This window comes from Apis mellifera, linkage group LG9 (genome assembly GCF_003254395.2).
Source record: "Apis mellifera strain DH4 linkage group LG9, Amel_HAv3.1, whole genome shotgun sequence".
Taxonomy (NCBI): Eukaryota; Metazoa; Arthropoda; class Insecta; order Hymenoptera; family Apidae; genus Apis; species Apis mellifera.
The window spans coordinates 9,629,731-9,654,354 of record NC_037646.1 but is presented as its reverse complement, the minus strand read 5'-3'; the positions used below and the strand labels follow the sequence as shown (position 1 = coordinate 9,654,354).

General features: G+C 44.9%; 1 protein-coding gene across 4 annotated transcripts in view; it reads left to right on the top strand.

Moving 5' to 3' along the window:
- LOC411315 (visual system homeobox 2) overlaps positions 1-23,697 on the top strand; it is a 54,175-nt gene extending 30,478 nt beyond the window's left edge. The window contains exons 3-7 of one of the 4 annotated variants that reach the window (XM_006561856.3): positions 2,983-3,073; positions 4,325-4,454; positions 20,667-20,841; positions 21,140-21,391; positions 21,590-23,697. In XM_006561856.3, the coding sequence (XP_006561919.1) occupies positions 2,983-3,073; positions 4,325-4,454; positions 20,667-20,841; positions 21,140-21,391; positions 21,590-21,753 (812 nt within the window). In that variant the 3' untranslated portion in view covers positions 21,754-23,697. The remainder of the gene's footprint in view (positions 1-2,982; positions 3,074-4,324; positions 4,455-20,666; positions 20,842-21,139; positions 21,392-21,589) is intronic. The other 3 variants (XM_394790.7, XM_016914175.2, XM_016914176.2) reach the window with 3 other exon arrangements.
- The last annotated feature ends 927 nt before the right edge of the window (positions 23,698-24,624 follow it).

The following is a 24,624-nucleotide window of genomic DNA, read 5'->3' as shown; positions in this document are numbered from 1 at the left end:
TGCACGACAATGAAATATTCAGAAAAAGATTTTATAAAGGATATTAAAGTCGATAAAGTCCCTTATCCATTTCTTTTCTCTCTCTCGCTTTTCCAAATTCTCTCACTGGCGTATCTCTGACCAACTATACAAATATACTTTTTTCTTTCATATTTTTCACAAAATAAAGGTATCCATATACTTTAAATAATTAATTAAATCTACTATAACAGAATAGTAAAAGTACTAGGGTTACCAACTGTAAGGGAGAAGTTGTGATAGAAATAATTTGGCGGAAAGAAGTAGGATGATGGAGGCAGAGTATCTCTGCCCAACTATACGAATATCCTGGACTTTTTTCTTTCTTTATTTTTCATAAAATAAAAGTATCCATATACTTTAAATAATTAATTAAATCTACTATACTAAGATAATAAAAGTACTAAGGTTATCAAGTATAAGGGAGAAGTTGCGATAGAAATAATTTGGCGGAAAGAAGTAGGACTATGGAGGCGGAGTATCTCTGATCAACTATACGAATATCACCTGGATTTTTTTCTTTCATATTTTTCACAAAATAAAAGTATCCATATATTTTTAAATAATTAATTAAATCTATTACTAGTTGGATAGTAAAACTACTAGGGTTACCAACTATAAGGAAGAAGTTGCGATAGAAATAATTTGGAAAGAAGTAAGACGATGGGGGCGGAGTATCTCTGATCAACTATACAAATATACTTCTTTTTCATATTTTTCACAAAATAAAAATACCCATATACTTTAAATAATTAATTAAATCTATTATATTAGAATAGTAAAAGTACTAGGGTTACCAACTGTAAGGGAGAAGTTGCGATAGAAATAATTTGGCGGAAAGAAGACGATGAGGGTGGAGTATCTCTGACCAACTATACAAATATACTTTTTTCTTTCATATTTTTCACAAAATAAAGGTATCCATATACTTTAAATAATTAATTAAATCTACTATACTAGGATAGTAAAAGTACTAGGGTTACCAACTATAAGGGAGGAATTGCGATAGAAATAATTTGGCAGAAAGAAAGAAAGAAGTAAGACGATGGGGGCGGAGTATCTCTGACCAACTATACAAATATACTTTTTTCTTTCATATTTTTCACAAAATAAAGGTATCCATATACTTTAAATAATTAATTAAATCTACTATACTAGGATAGTAAAAGTACTAGGGTTACCAAGTGTAAGGGAGAAGTTGCGATAGAAATAATTTGGCGGAAAGAAGTAGGGCGATGGGGGCGGAGTAATCGTATCCGTGCGGCCACGTGACGTCAGCAATGTGTTTCGTGGGTCCAATTAGTCGAAGAACACGTATAATTGGAATTAAGCTCTTAATTAATAGTTAATTAGCTGCCGGTAGTAGCGTCACCAGCGACTGGCAGCGGTAGCAACAACTGTAGTAACGAGTTAGCCCCGGGGAGAGGGTTTCATTGTGGAAGCGGCGCGCGCCACGGAGCCGGTTTTCGCTCGTTAATTCGAAATTAATTTATAATTGATAATTATTTTCGGGCTATGGGTCCTATCCGCTTGCCATCTCGACGAACCTTTCTAATTTCCTGCCTCTCCTCGCCCGTGCAAAATTGCCATTTACCCTGCAAAGCACGCACAAATTGTCGAGTCACGAGTGAGGTAGGGGGCAAAAAAAAAAAAAGAAAAAGAGGGAAAAGAAGAAAAATACGAAGAAAAAGAAGAAAAATACGAAGAAAAAGGGAAGAATTTTTTTTTTTCTTCGTATTTCTTTTCCACGTGTCGTTGACGTGTGTACGCGCACGCGCTATTTTTCTCTTTCTATAAATCTGGCAATCTCAGATTTCTCAGACGAAAATCCATCTAGGATCTGATCCTAGGATCAACAAGATTTCTCCATATTCTTTCTTCCTCCCCTCCTCGTCTTTTTCTCCTGTTTCTTTCTTTCTTTCTTTCCTTTTTCTTTTTTTTATTTTCGACGTGAATTCTTGCTGAATCCTCCTCCGGGAAGGCAGTTCCATCGAACCATTTCGCAATTCCGTTATCGGTAATAAATTTACCGGGTATTTTCCCGGAATATCGAGTGTCAAGTCCGCGCTGCGACAGTCGATATCGCGCGCGTGGAAATTACGTTTCCACGAGCGAGTTTTTCCGATCGAAACACGCGTGGTACGCGCACAACCACGTCCGCGCCCGTTAATTGCGTTTCTTCCTTTTTTTCCTTTTCTTTCCTTTCCTTTCCTTTCCTTTTCTTTTCTTTTCCTTTTTTTTTTTCGTAGCACCCGTGTACCGAGTGGATAATGCTTTAAATGCGACGCCGCGAGTGGTGGACAAAGGAAACGGGCGATAAATGGAAAAATAGAATCGCGTTTTGCGCTTCTTAGTTGCGTGCCGATGCTTCAAAGGGCGAAATTGGAACATGAGAAACGGTTACGCGAATTTGGGTTGCTCCGAATCCTTATTCCGCGCCTTTATATCCACCCTTAATGCGGTGCCTGGCAATTTCAAATTTTTTTTTCTTTTTTTTTTTCTTTAATTATCGAGAAACGTGTTGCTTCTATTTTTTTTTTCCGATAATATCGAAAGATATTCAGCGAAATTGATATTTTCGTCGAATTATCGTAGATCGTCATCAACTGTTAACCAAGGGAAATAGAAGAGGGGTTGCGCGCACTCGTAGACCACTCATTTGATACAATTTGCGTGAATACGCGTGGTCTCGATTTATTGGAAAATCGGATATAATGGGTAATTTGATCCCCGATGTATGCGCGCCGCTTCAATTCCGGGATCGAATGGATTATTGGTCCGCGTTAATGATGATTTTTTGAAGGAAGAGGATACAGCCGCAAATTATCCAAGCTTATTTATTTTATATCCAAAACGTATCATGCGTTTGTTTAACCACGACATCGTTAGTTTTGAAAAAGTTTTTCGCGTATTATCACGCCATATTTTCCCGGAGATTAAATAAATTTAACAATCTTGTTACAGGTGTCGGGCACAATATAGAATCCGGGAAAGACTTCACGGTCGACGGTCTCTCCGGTTTCAGCAAAAAGAAGAAGAAGAAGCGTCGTCATAGGTGAGTGTCTCACCCGAATCTTTTTTTTTTTTTTTTCGTTGTTGTTGTTTTTTTCTTTTTGGTTCGATGGACAATTTTTTTTTCTCTTTACTACTTTTTTTTTGTTGTTATTTATTTATTTATCGTTCGCGTTGCATCGAATTTTTTCGCCATTTCCGAAACGACGCCATTAATTCAGTCTGGCGCGCGCATTGTAAAAAAAAAAAAAAAAAAAGAGAGAGAGAGGAGAAAAAAGAAGGAAAAATTTTGATCGACGCGTAATGTGAAATCAGCGTGATAGAAATACGCGCGAATAATTAATAACCAGTGGCAAAATTTTCGACGCAACGTTGAGAGCTATTCTTATGCATTTTCGCTTGATTATACACGGGTCCCCCCGTCCCCCCTCCCCCTCCCCCGAATAGACAACTTGTTCCGCGTTTCAGTGATTTTCGTTCGTCGATAATGATAAATTTATTCCAAACGAATATATATCATTTTAGACTTTTCATCGTGTAATCGACGAGTACCACCCCCGATAATGAGTTTTCAGCTATTTTCAAGTGACAGACAACCCGAATGCAATCACCGTTCCGCGATAATTGTATACCAGATGGACGAATTCATGGGCTTAAATTGATCGTTAAAAGATATATTTATTCGGTGGAGATCGATTCCATTCAAACGTTCGATATTACATCACGGCCATGTAAGATTATTCCCACGGTATTATCAATCCGTGGAATGGAATGAAAGATTAAAAAAAAAAAAAAAACATTGACGTCGAGCTAGACCTTTCGAAATTGTTGTTCCCGACGAAGGAATTTATTATTATAAACCCCATAAATTGAAACGCGCGCAAATTAAAATTTTTCACGACTCGAATGTTTCATTGTAAAATTTATGAAATATGTTTTTAAATAAATTCGCCCCGCACAAAAGATAGATTTATCCATACGTTGATTGATTCCCTCGAAATTCGTTTCGGGTGAAAATGTATAGAATTTAATCTCGTTTCGACCATTGCGAATCCACGTGAAATTGTTTATTCCTCCTCCCTCCCCCTCCCCCCTCCCTCCCTCTCCTCTCTCTCCCCCCCGATTATTCGATAACGATCAACTTTTTGTCCCTAGCAATTTTACTTGTGAAATATTTCTCGTTTCGACGCCTCTCCCTCCCCTCCTCCCTTGCACGTGAGCTTTTTCCTTCGAGTGTAGGCTAGCTTTAAGGGAAAAGCTGTAATGGCATATAACTAGGTTCATACGGTTGTTGCTCCAGGACGATCTTCACGTCACAGCAGCTGGAGGAGCTGGAGGCAGCCTTCAAAGAGGCCCATTATCCGGACGTGTACGCTCGCGAGATGCTCAGCCTTCGAACCGATCTGCCCGAGGACAGGATACAGGTGAGCGAAAATCAAAAGACCTATGAAATCCGACCTTCTGACCTACCAATCGGACGGCTTCGATACCGTACCATTTCCTTCTGATATTCGCGACCCAGCCGTATCGAGTTTCCATGATCGCGCACGATGATCGAGATTCGATCAAACACGATAAATGAATTGATCGAAAGCTACGACTTATTTCACTTTCTGATATTTCGCCACTCGAAAATTGTAACAATATGGCCATCAAAGACTATCGTACTTCGATCACGGCAGATTTATTTAAGTATTCCAATTATTTGTGTCCTTCTTAAATATTATTTTTCTTTCTTTTTTTTCTCGTTTGAGAAAGATATCTTGAAATATCTATCGAGATGTCAAAAAGTGTCCTTTAAACTTGGGCCATAAAAATTCGAGGGTCGAATTATAGTTGAATTAATTAATGGAAATAACGATTACATCGTTGGTGTGATTAAAGCGCGAGTCATTTTCACTCGCGCGAATTACAACGTGGTAAATTAAAAGTAGTTGCTTTCAATGGGAGGGGAGACACTTGTTCGCGTTGCTCGCATAATTTATCTATTAAATTAACATATAATATAATTCTACTTCTATTTACCGTTGAATTGAAAAATTTGCAAAGAACGCGAACTATACATAGAACAACGGGCCAGTTTCATTTCTCGTCACGTCCAAGCTTTCCTCTCCTTCCTTGAATAATTTTCGGAATGTTTGCGGAAAATTTCGTCTATAATTCGCTATTAAAACCACAATCCGCTTTAACGATAATTTTGTTCATTAACGGGAATTAACAACGTAACGCACTCTTGGAAAATTTAACTGTGCTGCCCGTGACGATTATACGGTATAATCAGTGGAAATATAAAGGTCCAATACGTTTTCATGCAATTACAACACGGGTGTCGTTTTATCGTTGAAAATTCGGGCTCGGCGCGACAACAACGCGCGACGATTTTACAAACAAATTTAAAGCGCATTCGTTCGTCAAAGAGAATCATTATCAATTAGCGAGTATTCGGTGTTAGTTACATTTCTACAAATTACCGTCCCAGGCAATTAATTCCATAAATTCATACGTTATTGATATATAATAATAATAATAATAATAATAATAATAATAATAATAATAATAATAACAATATTAACGTAACAAAGATGCCCCGCTCCCTTTGCACATCCGTTCCGATAAACCGAAACTGAAAAATTGGACGGCAAAGTAACGTCGTTTAACCTCGTTTGAAGGAATGAAATTATATTACGCCCCGTTCGATCATTATTTATTTCGTAAGACACAGTTTACAACAGATGTTTGGAAAACATCTTCTCGAGAAATCTTCTCGAGACATGGCTCGAATTAAACGAAAAATCGATATTCCTCCTAGGGATCGAAAATCAATTTTAAAATCATATTGAACGTACGATGAATCCTTGAGAAAAGGGGAAGAGAGAGGGAGAGACGAAGTAACGGTTATAAATAGAACGATCCGAAACAATTACGGCAATCCAACGGGCGACTTTACCCGATCACAAATGCCAACTCATTCGATGATATGACGCGGAATTATCGACAGTGTGCGTATAAAGCGGCGAAAGAACAGTCAGAAATGAAAGTGGTAAGGGGTGCGGCGGTGGCTGGTTGTCGCGGGTGGAGAATGGCAAGTCCAAAAGGCGCGACTATAAAAGGGAGAATTTTCCCGGGCTGACGGTTAGTTACCGTGGACTCGTCGAGTACCAGACTGAGATAGTTTCCGCATGGCGGACCCGGGACAAACTTCCCTTTCTCTCTTTCTCTCCGTTCCCCGTCTCTCCTTCTCCTATCGTCATTTACACTTCCATACTTGGGTCTATCATCTTCTCTCTCTCTCTCTCCCTCTCTTTTCCATCATCTTTCGACACATTTGCGCGTTATATCTTTGCGACGAATTCACGAATTCACTGTCGGGGAAAAATATTGTCGGGAGGAAGGAAAAGCGAATTCGGATTCTCTTCGGAATATAACCGTTCGAATAAGTATAGTTGGTTGGCACGTGGATATGCGCGCGCGTGTTAACGTTCACGCGTGTCTCTGCATAAATACACTCGCATGCGTGGTATTGAACTATACGAGATGTAATTAATGTATTCGCGCAACATCTTTCGGAAGAAATCAATTCCTTCTTCGTTTCGTTCAACTTCGTTCAACTTGAATTATTCGTACAATTTAATAAACGACGATACTTTTTTTTTATATATTGCACTATTATCATACTTTTGGTCCCTAGAATCAACGAATGTCCTACGAATGTAATATTAATACCTTGTGTATTTTGATATAACTCGAGAGACAATTGGATGGTAGTGGTCCGCGCGACAAAGGTGGCAAAGGAATCGCAAAAGAGGAGATAAGGGACCGGAGAGTGGAAAAGAAACGTGGACGGGAGGAAGGTAAGAGCGAGGAAGATGCATCGATTAGGTGAACGGAGAAGGAGCGCGAGAGAGAGATGGAGAAAGATTGCGAGAAAGGGGAAAAGAAGAGTAAAAAGAGACTCGAGGGAAAGGGGTAGGCAGGCAGGCAGGCAGGTAGGTAGGTACCGTAGTCGAGTCGCGATTCACGGGGTTGTTGAAGCTTCGTGGCTGAAGCGTACAGCCGCGTACACAGAAGAGAGAGGAAGAGAGAGAGCGAGAGAGAGAGAGGTTGAGGGGGAGAGAGGGTGGGTGAGAGAGAAAGTGAGAGAGAGAGAAGGAGAGAGGGAGAGAGAGAGAGAGAGAGAGAGGAAGAGAGTAACGGCGCCGTGAAACGACAAAGCGGCCATTGCAGGATGGGTGCGGTCCCGCGGGCCAATCAGAGAGACGAGTCGCGGACCGGTCGGCCAATCAGGCCGCGCCTTCCACCCGTCTTTTGTTTCTAAATTTGCGCGCGCGGCGGGGACACAATATAACGAGCGCGCGGGACGAAAAGAGGGGTTGGTAATCGTTAACGGTGATATTTTTGTGTGGGAGTGCCGGCTTTCTTCGTCTTTTCTCTACCTCTTCTTTCACCTCTCTACTCTTTTTCACCCCCCTCGCCACCAGCCTCGTCTCACGCTCGTCGCGATCCCTCCACCTCTCCCTCCTCTCACTCTCACTCTCTCTCTCGCTCGTTCTCTCTGTCCAATTCGTTGCCGCGTGAATTTCCTTCCGCTTCTCGATCCTAGCGCGCGCGTCTCCATCGAGTTTCTTCGTCCCTTGCTCTGTTCCTGCCGCACCGTTCCTCCCGCAACCACTCCCTCGACCCTCTATTTCTTTCCTAATTTCTTTGTAGCTCCTCTCTCCGGGCCCTTTGTCCCGCGCGTTTTTTTGTTTCTCCCGCGCTCGTGTGCGCGCACGCCGACACGCGTGTCACGCAAAACGACACGAGGAAGAGCGCCGCGCCGGCCAGTTTTCATATCGATTAGGGGTGGGGGGGAGAGAGGGTGGAGAGGAGAAGGGGGCATTTCGTGGCGCTTGATGCGCTCCACGACTCGTTTTCAATACTCGAATACTGAATCGGCCGAAATTTTTCATCGAAAATCTAATTCGTGTACAATGGGGATAAATAATTCTCGAAGGAGGAATTTTTTCGAAGGAAAAAAAAAAGAAGGAGAAGAAGAAAGAATGAAAGAAAGGAAGGAAGGAAGAAAGAAGTTTTTTTCTCTTCACTTCCATTCTCGCGGAGTGAATTCTGGCATAAAAACTCCGATAGGTTAGCCGCTCGTTCGAACCGTAACGAACCGTTAACCGTCGAAAGAAAGAGAAGGCCGGAAGGGACTGCTTCCGCCATTCGAATGAAATTATCGTGTCCAGCGAGCGATTTGACAATGAGCAGCAGTCTGTCAAGTTTCACGCGTTGAAGTGTTACTTGATTAAATGGATGGGGGATTCGGTTAGAGGCCGTCATACCACGGACAAATTAATTAGTTATGCTCGTTGAATTGTACGAAAGCCGAGCAAACATGGGTGCTGCCAGTTTCGTCCGGTGTGAAGCGAGTAGAAGCGAGTCTCGTTCGAAATTCTTCGTATCATCGGATCTGCGGGTCCATTCCATCCCAGCAAGATACACAGTGCGTTCCCTTTGACGGGAGACGCTGCTTGATTTTTGGTATTGAGAAGCTTTCTCATTTCGAAGCTGGACAAAGGGATACAAGGAAGAGGAAGGGGAAGAAAAAAAGGGAGGAGGGGAAAGCGTGTTCTTTGAAGAATGGAAAACGCTAGGAGCATTTCTCTCGTCTCCTTCGTCGCGAGACGAAATGAGAAACTTGCAAGAACTTTTTCCATGGTATTCATTCCGGAGACAATGGTTGGTTCTCCAAAATACACGAGGACGACTTTAATATTCGCCTCTTTCAATGCTAGCCTCTCCGATAATATTCTTTCGTATCGGGAAGGATCGTAATAATTGTCAATTCTATTCCCCCTCCGATTCATCGTGCTATTTCGTTTCGAAACCTTTTCCAGGGCTGGTGGCAACCCTGGAAGAAAGAAAAACGTAACGCTCCCGCGGTGAAGTTAATCGAAATGTCTTCGACAGACCTCCGTCCCGAATGTTCGCGTAATTGTACACGCGTGCGACGATACAATTGTACGAATTCCTGCCACCGATTCTACGTATAGGTCTCAACGTTTCTTCTCTAAATATACTTTCGTTACTTTCCTTTTCGAGTATAAAAAAAAATTAACTTTGCAGAAATTAATCTCTCGACAAACGATGGAAAAGTAACTTTAATCTTGGATGGAAATACGAAAATTATATTGTAGAAAATTTGTTCTTACTCCAAGATGCTAAATAATTAAGGATAATCATTTCGATTAATTTTAATCATCGAAACTATCATCATGAACAACGCATCGTGAAAACGTGAAGTTTCGAAGTTATTTAATTTTTTAAAATTTTCACCGCCGGGTACACGGATTATTTCTTCTATCGATGTAATACTCGAGATACTCGACAGAACTCTTATCGACCGTTGGATGAAAGAAACGAGAAGGCTCGGGGGAGTTGGTTTCCAAATTCACCCCCATACAGTAGGAAAGACCGATCGACTTGACTACTCGTTATCGCGATCGCTCTCGTGCTCTCGCAATGAGGCCGAGTCTGATTGGCGCGCAGAATCGCGCACAAACGGACGTAATTTCGGTGGCCGGAGGGTTACGGCTTCTTATGGGGGTGCGAAAATTACAGGCTGCCTCGCCACACGTCCTTTCACCATCATCGATATACATACATACATACATACATTCATATATTCGGAAGAGGGTTCCACCTTGCCAAGTGTTTTGGACAAAATGATACCACGAATCACCGTTCAATTACCGTTTAATTCCTCCAACCCCGTGCCGTGTCGACGCTTAATAAAATGCTGCCCCGCATTCAGAAACGGACTAAACCCTTATTTTAGTCTTGCTAATCTCGTTTAAAATATACCGTACGGCTTTGACAACGTGGCTTTTACAATGTTTGCCGGAATTACACTCCGTTAAGTGTAATTCCGCGACGAGAAGACGGATTCTTTCCTCCGTTTGATACGCGCTTAGAGGCTCGAACGCGCCTCTAACGGGGCAGCCAGCTCGAGTGGCTGAAGAATACGCAATGGACGGTTGATGCTCGAAGGAAAAGGAGTCGTCTCTCTCGTGCGGACAGACGGTTTCCCGGTTGAAGTTATCCGGGTAATGAGGCTCGAGACTCCCACGGGCTCGTTCGAAAAAACAACACGCGTATATCCTCGAGCCATAAGCGGCCCATTAGCGAAGAATTTTGACGTTGCCTCTCGCACAATCGCGCGTCGGCGCGAGGAGGAGCCGAGGCTGTTGCCGAGGGAGGAGGGAAGGAAAGAAGGGGAGAAAAGGGAGAGTATGAAAAAAAAAAAAAAGGAAAAAAAAAAAAGATTGACTTGAAGTAGCGACGAACGACTCGCGGAGAGCGCAAGTCATCCACGGACGCACTCTGTGGAGGGTTCTCGGCTCGCTTCCACGCACGTTTCTTTGACAAAGGTGGGCCTGAAGGAAGCCCCGCTCCTGACAACAGGGGCCCATTGTCAGTCCCGCGGTCTGACCAACGTCCAGAGGCGCCATTGAGCATTCGTTAGAACGGGACGTGCCAGGTAGGGAAGGCGAGAGACCGCGAGTCTTCGATCGTTTCGACTTTCGATCGTGCACCATCATTCTCGACTCGGCTCGATACATTTCATAGAACACGGTGATTATAGCTCGGCCATACTTCGTTTTGGTAATTGAAACGTGACTTGAAATAAATAAAATTTCGCCCGAGATGATATATTTTTCTTTTATTTTATTTTTTTTTTTTTCTAGGAAAATTGTGATTTTTACCTTCGCTACGTTGTTCGATTGTTCGTTCAATAATAAGAAAATAAAATGTTCCTTCTCGAGTTCCTTTCGAGTGTGGAAGAAGGAGGGATAAGTATTTCGGTTTCTCGCAAACACGTTCATTAATACGTGAGTTGCCGCATCGGTGGCTACGGAAAAATAACTCGTCGGATCCAACAAAATGGCGTTCCTTCCGTGATGTTTCAACGCTCGTGTCGTAACGTAAAACACGATCCATAAAAGTTAACAGGCTCGTTTCGAATTCGATCTTGATCAACGAAAATCCTCGATTCTTTCGTTGCTTGTCCCAATGTTTCCAATGTCTCCAGGAATAATCTCTTCTATCGAATTATTTATTATACGGAAGATTGAGCTGGCTGTAAACGAAAAATTCTTTTCTCGAGGAAGAAAGAATGAGACCATACGATACGAAAATAAAAAAATTTTCGATTTCCACTTCCAAATAATTAATAATTCGAATTAACAAGAAATTCGAAATTGAATGGAAAAGGCGGCGAACGACGATTTCTCTGAGACGACTGACGAGAAGAGGCTCGAGGACAAGCAGAAAATTAAGTGCGTGATTCGAGGAGAAGAGTAATCGCATGAAATGAAGCATAATCCCCTTCCTCCTTCCTCCGGACATTAGGAATTTTCATTTTTAATCCACTCGTATCCGCGCAACAATTTGCGGGGAGAGTGGCGCATTACCGCGCGAGACGCAAGAACAAAACGCTCCTCTCCCTCCCTCTCGTGCGCTACCAAAATGGCTCGCGACAATGACGCTGGTGTCGTATATGGCGAGGTATGACGGCGTTGTCGCATCGCGGGATCGGTCGATTCGAGGGTCCTAGACCCGTGATTCGGTCGTTTAGACCGATGAACAGGAAGGAAGAAGGGAAGGGGAGAGGGAGAAGCTGGAAAGTTTGGCTCGTTTCGAGGATATAATCTACCCACGCGCCCACGAGGAGAAGAAAGTAACGAGGAATCGAGTTACGTTCTCCATCCAAGCCTGCCTCCTTCCTCCTTCCTCCTTCCTCCTCCTCCTCCTTCTCTTCAACCCTCTTCCGCTCTACTTCGATCTCTCTTCGGGACTCCGTCCACTCCTCCGTGGATCTCTCCCGCAAAGAAGCTCGGCTAAGAAAGCGTAATGACGCGGAAACGGCTCAAATGACCCGCGAATTTTCACCGGACTCGGAGTCGTCTCCTCCATCCCCCGTTCGCCGTCCTCGAGCTCGTGTTTAATAGGCGGCCACCGTCGTAACTCGGCGTAAATCGTGCCGAGATATTACCATTCCCCGGCCCGGATTTATGGTAATTTCCGATCCGACTCTATCGTGTCGTCGTAAACGTCGCTCGTTCAGATCGTAAGGATTTCAAAAGATACCTATTCTGAAATTCGATTTTTCATCGGGGCGCGAGAAGAAGCATCTTTTTTATTCCGGTTTTATTCGTCGCTCGTTTATCGCACGATGATTCGGAGGAAATTAATTTCTTTTCCCTTTCTCCCTTTGAAAATTTTTTGTTTGCTCTCGCGATTATCGAAATTCATCCATTCGAGTGAAAAAAAAAAAAAGGCTGTCTGTTATTGAACGGCCGGAGAAAGAGGAGAGGGAGAGGAGGCCGATCGTGAGGAGGCCAGCTCGGTGTTTTCTGAAAAATTCAATTCCTTCCTTCCACGGACGGGACGTGACAGGTGGATATCCTGGATAAAGGGCCGAGAAGGACTCCGGTTCGAGTACCTAGAGAAGACGTTAACACGTTCTAAAGGCCGCGCTAACGCTGTGTAAATAACGTTCACATCGGAAATTAGCTCTTCTCGGTCGGGTAAAATAAATATTTTCGCGTCGGGCCATCGTTAACGGATTATGAAAATCCTTCTTCCTTTTCTTTTCTTTTATTATTCTACTTGGAGGCTCGGCTTGACGAGCGTCAATAACGATTCGATCTCGAACCGCGAACGGATCAACCGTGAACGGATCAACCGTGAAAACCGGTGCGATCGTAAATTGTTAATTCCCCTTTTTTTCATTCGACGTCGTCCAATCAAAATTTAATAGCGAACGTCTCCTTCGAAGAGACGCTCTCGAACCTCTCTCTCAATCCAATTCGTATAAACATATCTATGTATACGCTCGATATAAGAATCGAATATATATCCATAAGGCGATAAATCTCGCGATAAATCGCAAGGGTCCGAGCGTTTAATTAAATTTTCCCCGTCCGCAAGGACAATCGGCCCCCCCCTGAAAGCGGGGGTGTTCCTCCGCTCCGGAGCCGTGGCGTGATTACGCATAGGCCTCGGCTAGAAAATGGTCGATAGGAAATTTCGAGGCTTGGTCCCTGCCCAATTATTGATTTTGTCTTTTCGATGGCCACGAACGCGACAGGAAAGCGATGCACGCGCACACTCGCCGCGGAAACGCACAGAAGGGTGTTGGCGTGTGTGTGTGTGTGTGGTTGTAGGCCGGAGGGGTTACAAAGCTACGAACGCATTAAATACTCGAGAGCGCAGTGTCCTCGGATGAGCTTTACGTACACCGACGCATACACGCGCAGATTGGCGCACACAGGGACGGAGGGCGGGATGCACGCACGCGACACGCACAAAGGCAGAGGCTAAATTGATTGCGTCTAAAATCCAACGAGCTTTCTCGGCTTTTCGTTTCCAGCCGCGAACCGCGTGCAAACGCGAGCACGAAGATGGCGAAGGTACAACCTTTGTGGCGGAGCGACGAGTACGTTTCACAAAAATATAACCTTGCAAAGAGGCTTTCTCTTTTTCCTCCCTCCCCGTCTCTCTCTCTCTCTTTCTCTCTCTTTCTCCCTTTCCCTCGCGCTTTTTGCCCCTTCATCCTACCCCGCCGTCTCTCTCTCTCTCTCTCTTTCTCTCCTCTCTGCGCGTGGATGCACGCCTCTCTGAAAACGGATCACCCTCCCTTCCGAGGGATGGAGAATTTCGTTTCGCGTCTCGCCACCACAATAAATAAGTTTTTCCCCGAAAAACTGGAGCCCGATCAAAAGGAATTTTTCACACGAGTTGTTCATGAAACTGACCTAATGGAATTCGATCAATTCGACGCTCTTCTCTCTTCGAACGAGAGATTTTTTAGAAGGCGAGAACATCCTTTAGAATACCTCGAGGCGAGCGAGGAACTAATTTTCTAGGAGAATTAAAATAATTCGTCGGAGGAGAAGCTAGTTAGAGAGTTTATCGATAAAGCGATACGAATCGAACGGGGGGATTTCGTTCCGCTCGAAAAGCGTACCCTTGTGAATTTGTTAACGATGGTAAATAAGGCTGTATTTGGCCAAAAAACACAGCCGAATTTGTCAATCGGTCAAAAGAAATTTTCAACGCATCGGTAATCGTAAATCGTGAAACGAGTGGAAAAATACGCGCGCTCAATGGGGCGGGTGATTCGGCCCGGGGGCCGCTTTTTAGATTTCGAACCGGTTTTCACGTATAATGGCGACCGATTACGCGACAATTCCGCGCAATTCCGTTTTTCGAGCAACGGGTGCAATGTTTTTCCCCCCCGAATCAATCGAACGCGAGAACCAATCGTGGAAAAAGATATTCGTTCGTCCCTTGTCGCACGAACCCTCCCCCGATTCCCATTAAAACCCACTCGTCGTGGCTCGCGTTTCCCTCCCTCGCATCGTCATTCGCATATAATTGTCAATTGAACGGGATTAAACTCGAATTAGAGGATTTTCGCGTGTGATTCAGGGGACAAGGATTCCCGGCGAGGGGGAGGGGATCCTAATCCGTAAGTCGTAAGAAGCGCGGGGTTCGATCGTTCGAGTATAAAAGCGAGTTTATAGGTACATCCTCGACCCACGGAGCCCAATAGCCCGTGGAGCTCGTCGCAACCCTCGTAATAGGGTTGCGGCTGGTGACGGACTCGGAGCTCATGAATTTTCTATCGCTCGTCGCCCGATGATTAAATGATCTTGGCCGATGAAGGGTGGGGCCCCTCTCCCCCTCTTTGACTTTTCGGTGTCTATGCACGGAGACTGACAAGTGGCGTTCACCCTCCCCCCTGTCACGAGGATAATAATAAACATCCCCGCAGAGAGATAATGTACGATTGCGAGGGAAATATATTTCTGAATTATCCCTTGTTTTTCGAGAGAGATACGTACTTATCTCTATAAATATATTTTCCACGATCTTTCGATAAATAATGTGGGAATAAAACGTAAAGAAGGGCGTCGAGTTCGAGACGATGGCAAATGCGTGACGGGAAGGAAGATTCGGAAGGACTGGGCGCGTAAATCACCTCGATACGTTCTCGCGTCAGCGGAACAATTTAACGTACAGTGGCGTACAGTTTCTTAGCTCTCGACTTGTTTCTCGGGAACGAGAAGCGGTCGCCTGCTCATAAAACCGGCGGCAAACAAAGCGATGAATTCCGGTTGGCCGCGTTCCACCCCAAAAATTGACCAATAACGCGCATCTCGAGTACATAGCCGGTCGGCGGGCAAATAAATAAGGGTCGTCTCCTCTCTCCGCGGGCCGAAATCGGGGCTCGCGGAATATCCAGCAATTTGGGCGTAGCGGGATTGTCAACGGCACCGCTTATAAATTCTAATAAACCCCGTTGCGCCGCGGCGAGGTCTGGAATGGGTGGGAGCGGGTGGCGAACGCCGAGGGGGGAAGAGGGCGAGCAAAGGGGGATGCCGGTGGACGCGGATATAAATCTCGACTAACCGAATTAAGTTAGAAGCATGGGCCGAAGTTTCGCCACGCCCTCGCCGCCGATGAAACGCTATCGAAACGCCGGCGGAGTCTGCGTGGTGAAAATTGTCGCGAGACAGAGGAGAGGAAAGAGGGAGAGAGGAGGAGGAAAACGCGGAAATTCGAAGAAGAAACTTTCGGATCTCGGATACTCGAATAGTCGATGTTAATTAATTTAACTGGCGGATTAGCGTTTCTCGGACGAGTAGAGATCTAGGTTGGCATGGTCGTTAATGCCCTCCTTCCCTCCCCTCCTCTCTGGCGCCGTATTCAAGGCCGTGTCTCCTCGGTGGAAAGATCCTCCGTTTGGCGCTTCATTCGTTTGGATCGACTACTGCGCGTCGCAGAGTTCTCGCGCGATTAAACATAGAGGCCATCGTGATCGCGTTAACGCCACGTCCAATGAAACTGGAATAATATTGTTCACGTGAGCGTAACTAGTCGATTCTGCGCGCACGATCGATCGTCTTAATCGGATGGATGATTGTGCTCGAATCGAGGGATCGATGTCGAGCGAATCGATTCGAAGAAAATTGAAACGATCGGCGATTCGTAGATCGTAATTCACGAAACAATAAAATTTGCGGAATAATTCGGATTCCTCGACAGAGCTGGTCCGTAATCGAGGTCCGATCGATATCGATTCATACACTCTCTTCCCAGCGATCCTTCCTCTGGTTGTTGGGGCCAAGGTTAGTGATTAAGGTTAGGGACCCTTCCCATGGTCCTTGGTCCAGCAAGTGTCCCGCCTAATGATGTTCCGGCGCGTGCCACTTCACAGCACGGGGTCTATATCCGAACCCCATGCCAACCCAACTATTTGCCGGCCGATGACCAACCAGAGCAACGGTCCAGCGTGCTCGCTCGCGCATTATGCCGCGAACAAGTGACGCATTTTTCGGGGGATTAGCGCGAGTTCGCGGATCGAATCGCACGCGTTACTCGTCGGAACAGATTAATTGGCTTACCGATCACCCGCGGCTTTGCTCGTGGGAATCTAGAGAGGGTGTCATTATTCGCTCCGTCGATCATCGTATATCATTTCAAACGATCCGTAAAAGAATATTACGGGGAAGAATAATAGGGGAATACAGGGTGATTTTCACCGGCCATCTTCTCCGTTCCCGTATTCTCTGTGTTTCTTTCTCCTGTTTTTCGAATAAAGTCGTCAAAGGTGACAAAGGCTAAGTCTCGCCTCGAGGATTCTCTGGCGGAGAAACGGTAACACGATCACCTTCGAGCTGTGCAAGAGGGAGAGAGAGAGAGAGAGAGAGAGAGAGGGAAAAGACGTTGGGGATAAAAATGGAAGAAGGGAAATAAGAAAGGAAAAAGATAAGTACGCTTAATAAGTGCGTAACAGGGATCTAATACGTCCCGGCATTCTCGGTTTGAGTTTTGACGGTACGACGGGCGTGGAGCAGGGAGGGTTCGGGATGGATCGCGTGGGACGGTGGGTGTGCGGCGTGGCGAAAGAGGGAGAACCAGAACTCGATATCTCATTATCGGTCGATCGTAAATTGAAGTTACCGGTGGGGAGTAACGAGATCTCCAATTATCCTTGGGACAGTATCAGTTTGTGAATCGTGTATAGGTGTTGCAGCGCGCTGTGGCGACGATTCGAAGGCCTGGTGTGTAGGCATTCGCCTTACCTCGTCTGTCTGGACAGGAATGCCCGGATTGCGAAGAACAATGCCGGCCGGGTATACCTAAGATAAAAATAACGGGCTCGTTTTCTCGCATTTTGTTGGCAATTTCGCCTCTCCCTTTCACCATCCACCCTCTCCCTTCCCCTCCCTTTCGTCTTCTACCCGTTCATACCCGTGCTACGTTGCCTGGCTGCCACTCTTCTCACGGCGGAAAATCAAAAAGCTTTCGGTTAGGTAGATCTTGGAGGACCCTCGTCCTGCTAGTACCTGACGGCAACTCTTCAGCCTCAGTTTCAATACATCGGTGCTGGCATCGAGCTCGAGTGTTGCAGCAAGAAGCAGGCAGGTGGGTGCCGTCGACTTGTTCTCCCTCTCTCTCTCTCTCTCTCTATCTCTCCCGTCTTCCTCTCTTCTTCTCCTACTCGATACAACTATTCCCCACCTACCGTCTCGTAGAACCTCTTTCCTCCTTCCTTCGCTCTTCCCTCCTCCCCCTGCCACGTCTTGCGTCCGCTTACGCTCTTTCGTCCGATCGTTGCCGACTTGCCGATTGTATATATCCACGTGTATCGATGTATCGGTAATCCATAGCGAGTTATCCACCGAGTCCCCGTTCTTCTTCTACCATGGTGCGGCCCCCGACGCCTCACTCTCCTTGCCTCTCGCCTATCTCTTCTTGTTCCGTGCCAACCAACACAGTACCGACCCATCCTTAACTTAGACACTCCGGTAATCTTTCCCTCGATCTTCCTATCGATGTCCTTTTCTCCATCTCCCGGTATCGTTCACAGCGTCTTCTTCCCTCGCTCTCTCCTTCTCTCTCTCTTTCTTTCTCCACTCGCTCTTCTCTTTCTCTCTCTGTCTCTTTTCCCATCGCACACTTTATATATCGGTCGCCCCTCTCTCTTTCTCTCTCTCGCTCTCTCTTTATTCCCATTCCCATTCTCATCCTCTTGTTTTGGTCCAATAGTCAGTCGCCGGTCTGATCGATGATACGCCAACAGCCAGCACTGCGCATGGCCGACTAAATACAAACTCACTCCTTATTATACCGGGTGTGCCAATAAAGGGGGTGGTGGCGGGCCAGAGAATGGGAGAGGAGGAGAAGGCGAGAGAAGCCCAACTCCGCCGGAGTTTCTCGCTCCTTCGAGTCGACGAATGCCACCATAAAGGGATCCTCTCTTCCTCCTCCGCGTTCCCGTTTGCTTCTACCGCTGCTTCTGCAATGCAGGACCCTCCCCAACCACCCCTGCCTCCCCTGCCCCGTGTATATCCTTCCAACTCTCTGTCTTCCTTCTCTCTGGGTAACCTATCCCACGATGCCATCCAAGGATAATCCTGGATCCCCGATTCCTCGACTTCTCCACCTCCGATTCCGATTCTCAACCAAATTTTTTTCCTTCCCCTTCCCTCGTCTCGTTTTACGAGAGGAGTGTATCACGCTTGCAACAATTTTCTCGCGTTCACTCGGCCGTGAAGCAATCCTCCGCGTTCGCTCCGATCCTATTATCGAGTATCAAATAGTTTATATCCCGATAGTTTATTCCAAGCGACGCTCTCGTCTTACCGACGAGTGACAGTTTGTTCTGCCACGTGGAAACGACGAAACGCTTGGCCGTCCAACGAGGGGAAAAAAGGACTGTCGAGGATAGAAACGAGGATTGAACGAACGTTGCCTCGAACCCGAGGGAAAATCGTTTAAACTCGATTCTCGGCGTCGGTGACTGTGTACGGGCCGGTTATCGTTGAATGCAATCGCTGTCGCGAGGAAGCCTCTTGAAAATCGAATAAACAACTTTATGATCACACGGCACAGTCATTTACGCGTCAGCGAATGGGACGACCGGCCACCGATCAATGAGAGATTTCCCTTCAGAATTTTCTTCGCGCCACTATTACCATTCGACCAAGCCTTTTATCCCTCCACGTTTCTCTCGTCTCCCTTTTTCTCTCCTTTCATCGTTTCGGATTATTACGATCGAATCGGGTGTCAAAGAGAAATTCTCGAGTGGATGGAATCGACAATAACCGTTTGGATTAAATATTATACAAACTAGATGCTCGTCTCTCCTTAGAGGCGAAACAACAGCGGCCTTCGAACCAGTATTTTTCCCGTGGAGTGGAAGGGAGCGACGCGGAAAAAAGGCCCCGGCCAGCGCTCGCTCGAACCTGGGCGGAAGATAATTTCGGGGTGGCGGCGCAAATTGACAGGGCAACGCGTTCCCATTCATTCGAATTACGTTCCAATTCTGCCGGTGACTTTAGCATTGTTGCCACAAATTGGTACACGCCCTGGCCTCCGGCCCGGGCCACCCCCACGTGCACGTTTGTACACGCGTTTTGCAAATGATGCGTGCGCGGACCTTTTTAAATAACGTGCAACTCGAACGATCACGTATACCGATCGCGGGGAAGAATGTTAGTGACGGATTGAATGTCGTTCAACGAGACGAGTTTAGGCGAATAATCTTGGAGGCGTGCACCTTCTTTTCATATTATTTTGAATATTAGAATAAGTGTAATTTTTCCGAGAATTTTTACGAGATATCGAGTTTTTAATTGAAATTATGTATGAAAAAGAGAATGCATTTAAAGTACAAATTTATGTAATATTAAGATATTCGTAAAACAAGAATAATATTTGTTGATAACGCGAATGTAAAAGTTAAAAAAAAGGCAAATAGAGGACTGGATGCGGAACAGCCGATCCACCATCGACAAAATTGCATAAGAATATCATTTTCCACTTGCTCGATATCACTCGCCAATATCGAGAGCTCGATAAAAACACTGTTTCGAATTGCAACGAACGGAAACGTTATCGATAAATAACCGTAAAGGCAGGGAGGAAAAAATTGATCGTTTGTAAATTGAAAGTGAGAAAACGCGTGCATTTCGAGGGAAACGCGCGTCGCACAATTACTAATTTCTCGGTTACGATTAGTTTACTCGCCTAAGTCGAGGGTGGGTAATGCGCGAAACTTGTTGGAAATCGAGCTCGTTAAAGTTGAAACTCGTCCGGGGATGGAAGCGTGGCCGGAGGAGGCGACACGCGACTCCTCCCTAGGTGGTCCGGTGATCAGAATCGTTAACAAGTAGTCTAACAGGATGCCGAACCGCGAAAAACAGGATAACGAACTCCAAGTTGATCGTTTAAGCGGAATAGTTAACTACGGACTCACCGTGGAACCGCACGCATGAAACTGATCGCACGTCGCGCTCCTAGCGTCTCCCAATTAGAAGACAATGATCATTAAACGAGACAAGTGAGTCTAAAAATATGGGCGGCGAGGTTCTGTGGGATTTGGAAACTTTGCTACGATTTTGCCGATATAACCGATCTTCCGCTCGACGTGACTTTTACGACCTTAACGTTTTCTCTTATTTTCTTAAGTTTCGATTATTATTAAATTGTTCTTATTGTATAAATTGAAAATGAAGTTTTAGAAACGGTGAACGTTGGTTTAGCTATAAATCTTGGATATTCCCGTGTCGTTTCAGGTCTGGTTTCAAAATCGAAGAGCAAAGTGGCGCAAAACTGAGAAGTGTTGGGGAAGAAGTACCATAATGGCGGAGTACGGCCTGTACGGAGCTATGGTACGGCACTCACTACCGCTTCCGGAGACCATATTGAAGAGTGCCAAGGAGAACGAGTCGGTGGCGCCATGGTTGCTAGGTGAGAATCATTGAAACGTTTGGAACGAGATTAAGCATTAAGTTTTGCTAACTTCGTAGACGATTTCTTAGATCTTTTTTTTTTTCTTTCCCCGCCTATCTTTAAGAAACGAGAGCGCAGGTACTTGCATAATAAAACGCGACGTTCGAGGAGCTAGATATTTTCATACCGTTATCGTTAAAAGTAAAAAGAAAAAAAACTGTTGAAGGGGAAAGCAATGCTTAATGAAAGAACGTGCCCCGCCCTCGCAGAAAATATACAAGTCTCGACTTTGTTTTTTTATGTTCGTCTCTGTCAGCTCAATCATCTAAGACGAGCAGCTTTAGTCAAGATATCGAAAATAATCAAGAACTGATTGACTGTGGCCCCGCAGGGATGCACCGGAAGTCAATCGAAGCAGCGGAACACCTCAAGTCAGGCGGAGAGGACAGTGGAAACGATCATAATGGAAGCGGAAGCAGCCCCCATCATAATCATCATCAAGGTGGACCGACCAGTTCTGAGAGCGGACAGGAGAGTCAGGACGGCATGGGGCCTTCTTCGTCGACAGGTAGAAAAACTTTCGACGATTCTCTTCTATTCCGTGCATCCTATTATCCTCCTCTAATCCTCCCCTCCTCCTTGCTCTCTCTTAATAAGGAAACCAATAGTAAGTCGATTCTACGATCAACTTTTCAACCATTCTCCCCGCTCTCTCTTTCTCTCTAATGGAAACTGGAATTAACTTGCTGAAACTTCTGTTGATCAGGAATCGTTCAGGACACGGAGCAGCTGAGGAACGAGAGCATCGCCTGTTTAAGGGCGAAGGCTCAGCAGCATCAGCTGCAACTGAGCCTACAACCAACGGCTGCGCCCACAAGCACCACGTATCCAACAGGCCCGCAATCGAGCACGCTTCACGCCCCCGTTTAATCATCGTTTCATCGACATTCCCTTCACACGAATCATCGAAACTAGGAGACGATTTCGATTAACTTAGAGAGAACACGAATCACGAATTCGAAACTTTAAACAGTTCCCCGAATAATCTCGCGAATCATCCGCGCGAATCTCCGATATTCTATTCGGGGGATCACGAAATACATACATATATATATATATATACACATATATATATCAATGTTCCCGGGAAGATCATGCTTCCCGCCCGATCTTTGCCAATCGAGAGAAAGAGAGAGAGTGAATGAGAAAGAGAGAAAGAAAGAAAGAGAGAGAGATTCTTCGTGTATTTCCGACATATAAATATTATCGAGTTAACTTCGATTTCAACGAATCAGGGTAAACGTCTATCTACCTATTGCTAAGAGAAATATGTACAGACGGATACAGACGGAGTACCGTGCACCGAGTATACGTATTACACGAAACAACGAACACGAATCGTTACGATCGGGCTCGGAATCATCGAAGCCCGTGATCGATAAATCGCGCCAGGGCCTATTCTCGCATTTCCCGCACCTTTCCGCGCAGGATATGGACGTCGATCGACGAAGGGGGCAACGAGAAGCAACGAGAAATTATACTTCGAGCCGGTACTTCCTCATTCAACGAAACGGTGGCCTATGGACGGCCAAGTACAATGACGAATCATCATCGATCGCGGTGTGACAATGCTCGTCGCCTCCACCCGTCGACACCGGCTCGTTTCTCGCGATTCGCTGCGTTCCTCGGTGGGAAGAAGGGAGGGAAGAGGAGAGGAGAGGAGAGTTCGAGGGGGGCAATGCCTCGAAAAATATATATATCTCTCGCGGGCCTCACGATGACATGTCGAGCGCGAGGATCGAGCGACGCGAAAAATCGTTGGGGGAGGGGGAAAGAGGGGGAGGGGGCACGATTCCACTGGCTGACCGCTGGAACGAGTCGCGCCGGTGAATCGACGGCGAGTGGTCTAGGCGAAACGACTAATTAGGAGTAATAGCCGCTTTAAATAGTGCGAGTATAAATATATACATATGTATGGCGACGCGTGTATGCTGCAACGTGATTATGTCGAAGAGGCAAGGAAGAGAGAGAGAGAGAAAGGGAGTGCATGTGAGTGTATGTGTGTATGAAAGAGCGCGCGAGTATGCTTGCGTTACCTTGAAACGAAGATTTCGCCTTTAAGAGATTACCGAACGATTTGCAACGAACAACAAGATAAATAAATTAAAACCACGAGTGAGACGAGTAATACATATATGAATTAAAATAATATCAAGCAAGATACATCGAAGTTGAACCTCGAGCAGCAATGTCCTTCTTACCCGACCTTTGTTTTCGATCGGATATATGTATATGTATATATATCCTTCTTTCCATTCAGGGACAAGCGCGTTGGAGAAACGTGTGAGAAATTCCACAATCCGTGGATTAATCGATCGATAAAAAAGTGTATACGGGAGAGAGTTAGTTAATATAATATAAGGCGAGAATGAAGTGAAGTGAAGAGATGCGAGGAATGTTCACGGATATATATTCCGCGGGAGAGAGGGAGAGAGTGCAACGGAAAATGTTTATTAGCGAACACTTCCTATACTCAAGTACTTAAGACGTAACTGTTGTCAAATGTGCAATATATAAGGTATAAGTTCTAGATTGGTAAGGCATTATACTTTATTTACGGATACGCAACTACGTGAGGTGTGGTTTGTCTGGGTAATGGCGCCTTGACGGACGGGCGGGGAAGGTCCCACAGGCTGATTAGAATTGATCGTAGGATGCAATTTAACGTGGAAATTTCTATTCGTGAAACTTTGAAAACGTGATTGGGGGATAAAGAAAAGGGGGATCGTAGCAAGATATTCGTTACGCTCGATTCGTATGTAAAAAACGTATATCGTTCTTCGATATGCTAATCTTAGAGGTCTGGAGATTTAGAAAAAAAAAATTGTAAAAAAAGAAAAAGTGGGAATAAAATTCTTTGGAAATATTTCCTCTCGCCCTGCATCCTACGGTTAACGCAAAGCAACTACCGAAGTAAACGTTGTTTCCACAAATATATTAAAATGTAATTTTTATTCTTCCACTATGCGAGGCCGATTTTCACGCCCCGTTGGCGCCGTTACCTTACTCCTGCCCACTGTATATAAATATATAAATACAAAGTATATATATATATATATATATAAATATATATAAGGAAAAAAAAATATAAATGCGAATATATGTGGTTACGAGACACCTTAAGTCGGACGAGTCTCTTTGCGTTTTTTCGTGTTCATCGTCGTATCGTGTTTTCAATGATATTTACTTCTTCTAGCTCGCGTCACACTTTTTTCAGTTTCGTTTATTTCTTTTTTTTTTTTTTTTTTTTTCGATAAGATTGGTAAGAATTCCTCGAACTTGGACTGGAACGAGGAATGATTTCAGAATTAGGCAGAGAGTTTCGTTCGTCTTAGATCGGCCGGACCATAACACATAACGTAACGCACTATAATTTAAACGAAACAATTTAAACAAGGGATGATGGGTAACCACACGCTCCACAAAGGTGAAAAAAAAAAAAAGAATCGAAGTAACGAAAGGAAATAACGCTGTTGTTTGTGAGATAACATTTAACAACGCGCTTCGGATCTCAAGCGAATTTCCCTGTATCCGAATGCCCCAACGCATGCATAGTAGTCGGCTAGTGTATGTAATAAATAAAATTTCTGAACAAAACGATACCGCCTTGTTATCCATATTTTTGTCTCACCTCGATGCAACAACAATATCTCGTCTAAATATTTTAGATGCTACACACTTGGTATCTGGTGTGCAAATTAATTAAAGGAGGGATGGACAATGATTCCTTTTGTGGTACTT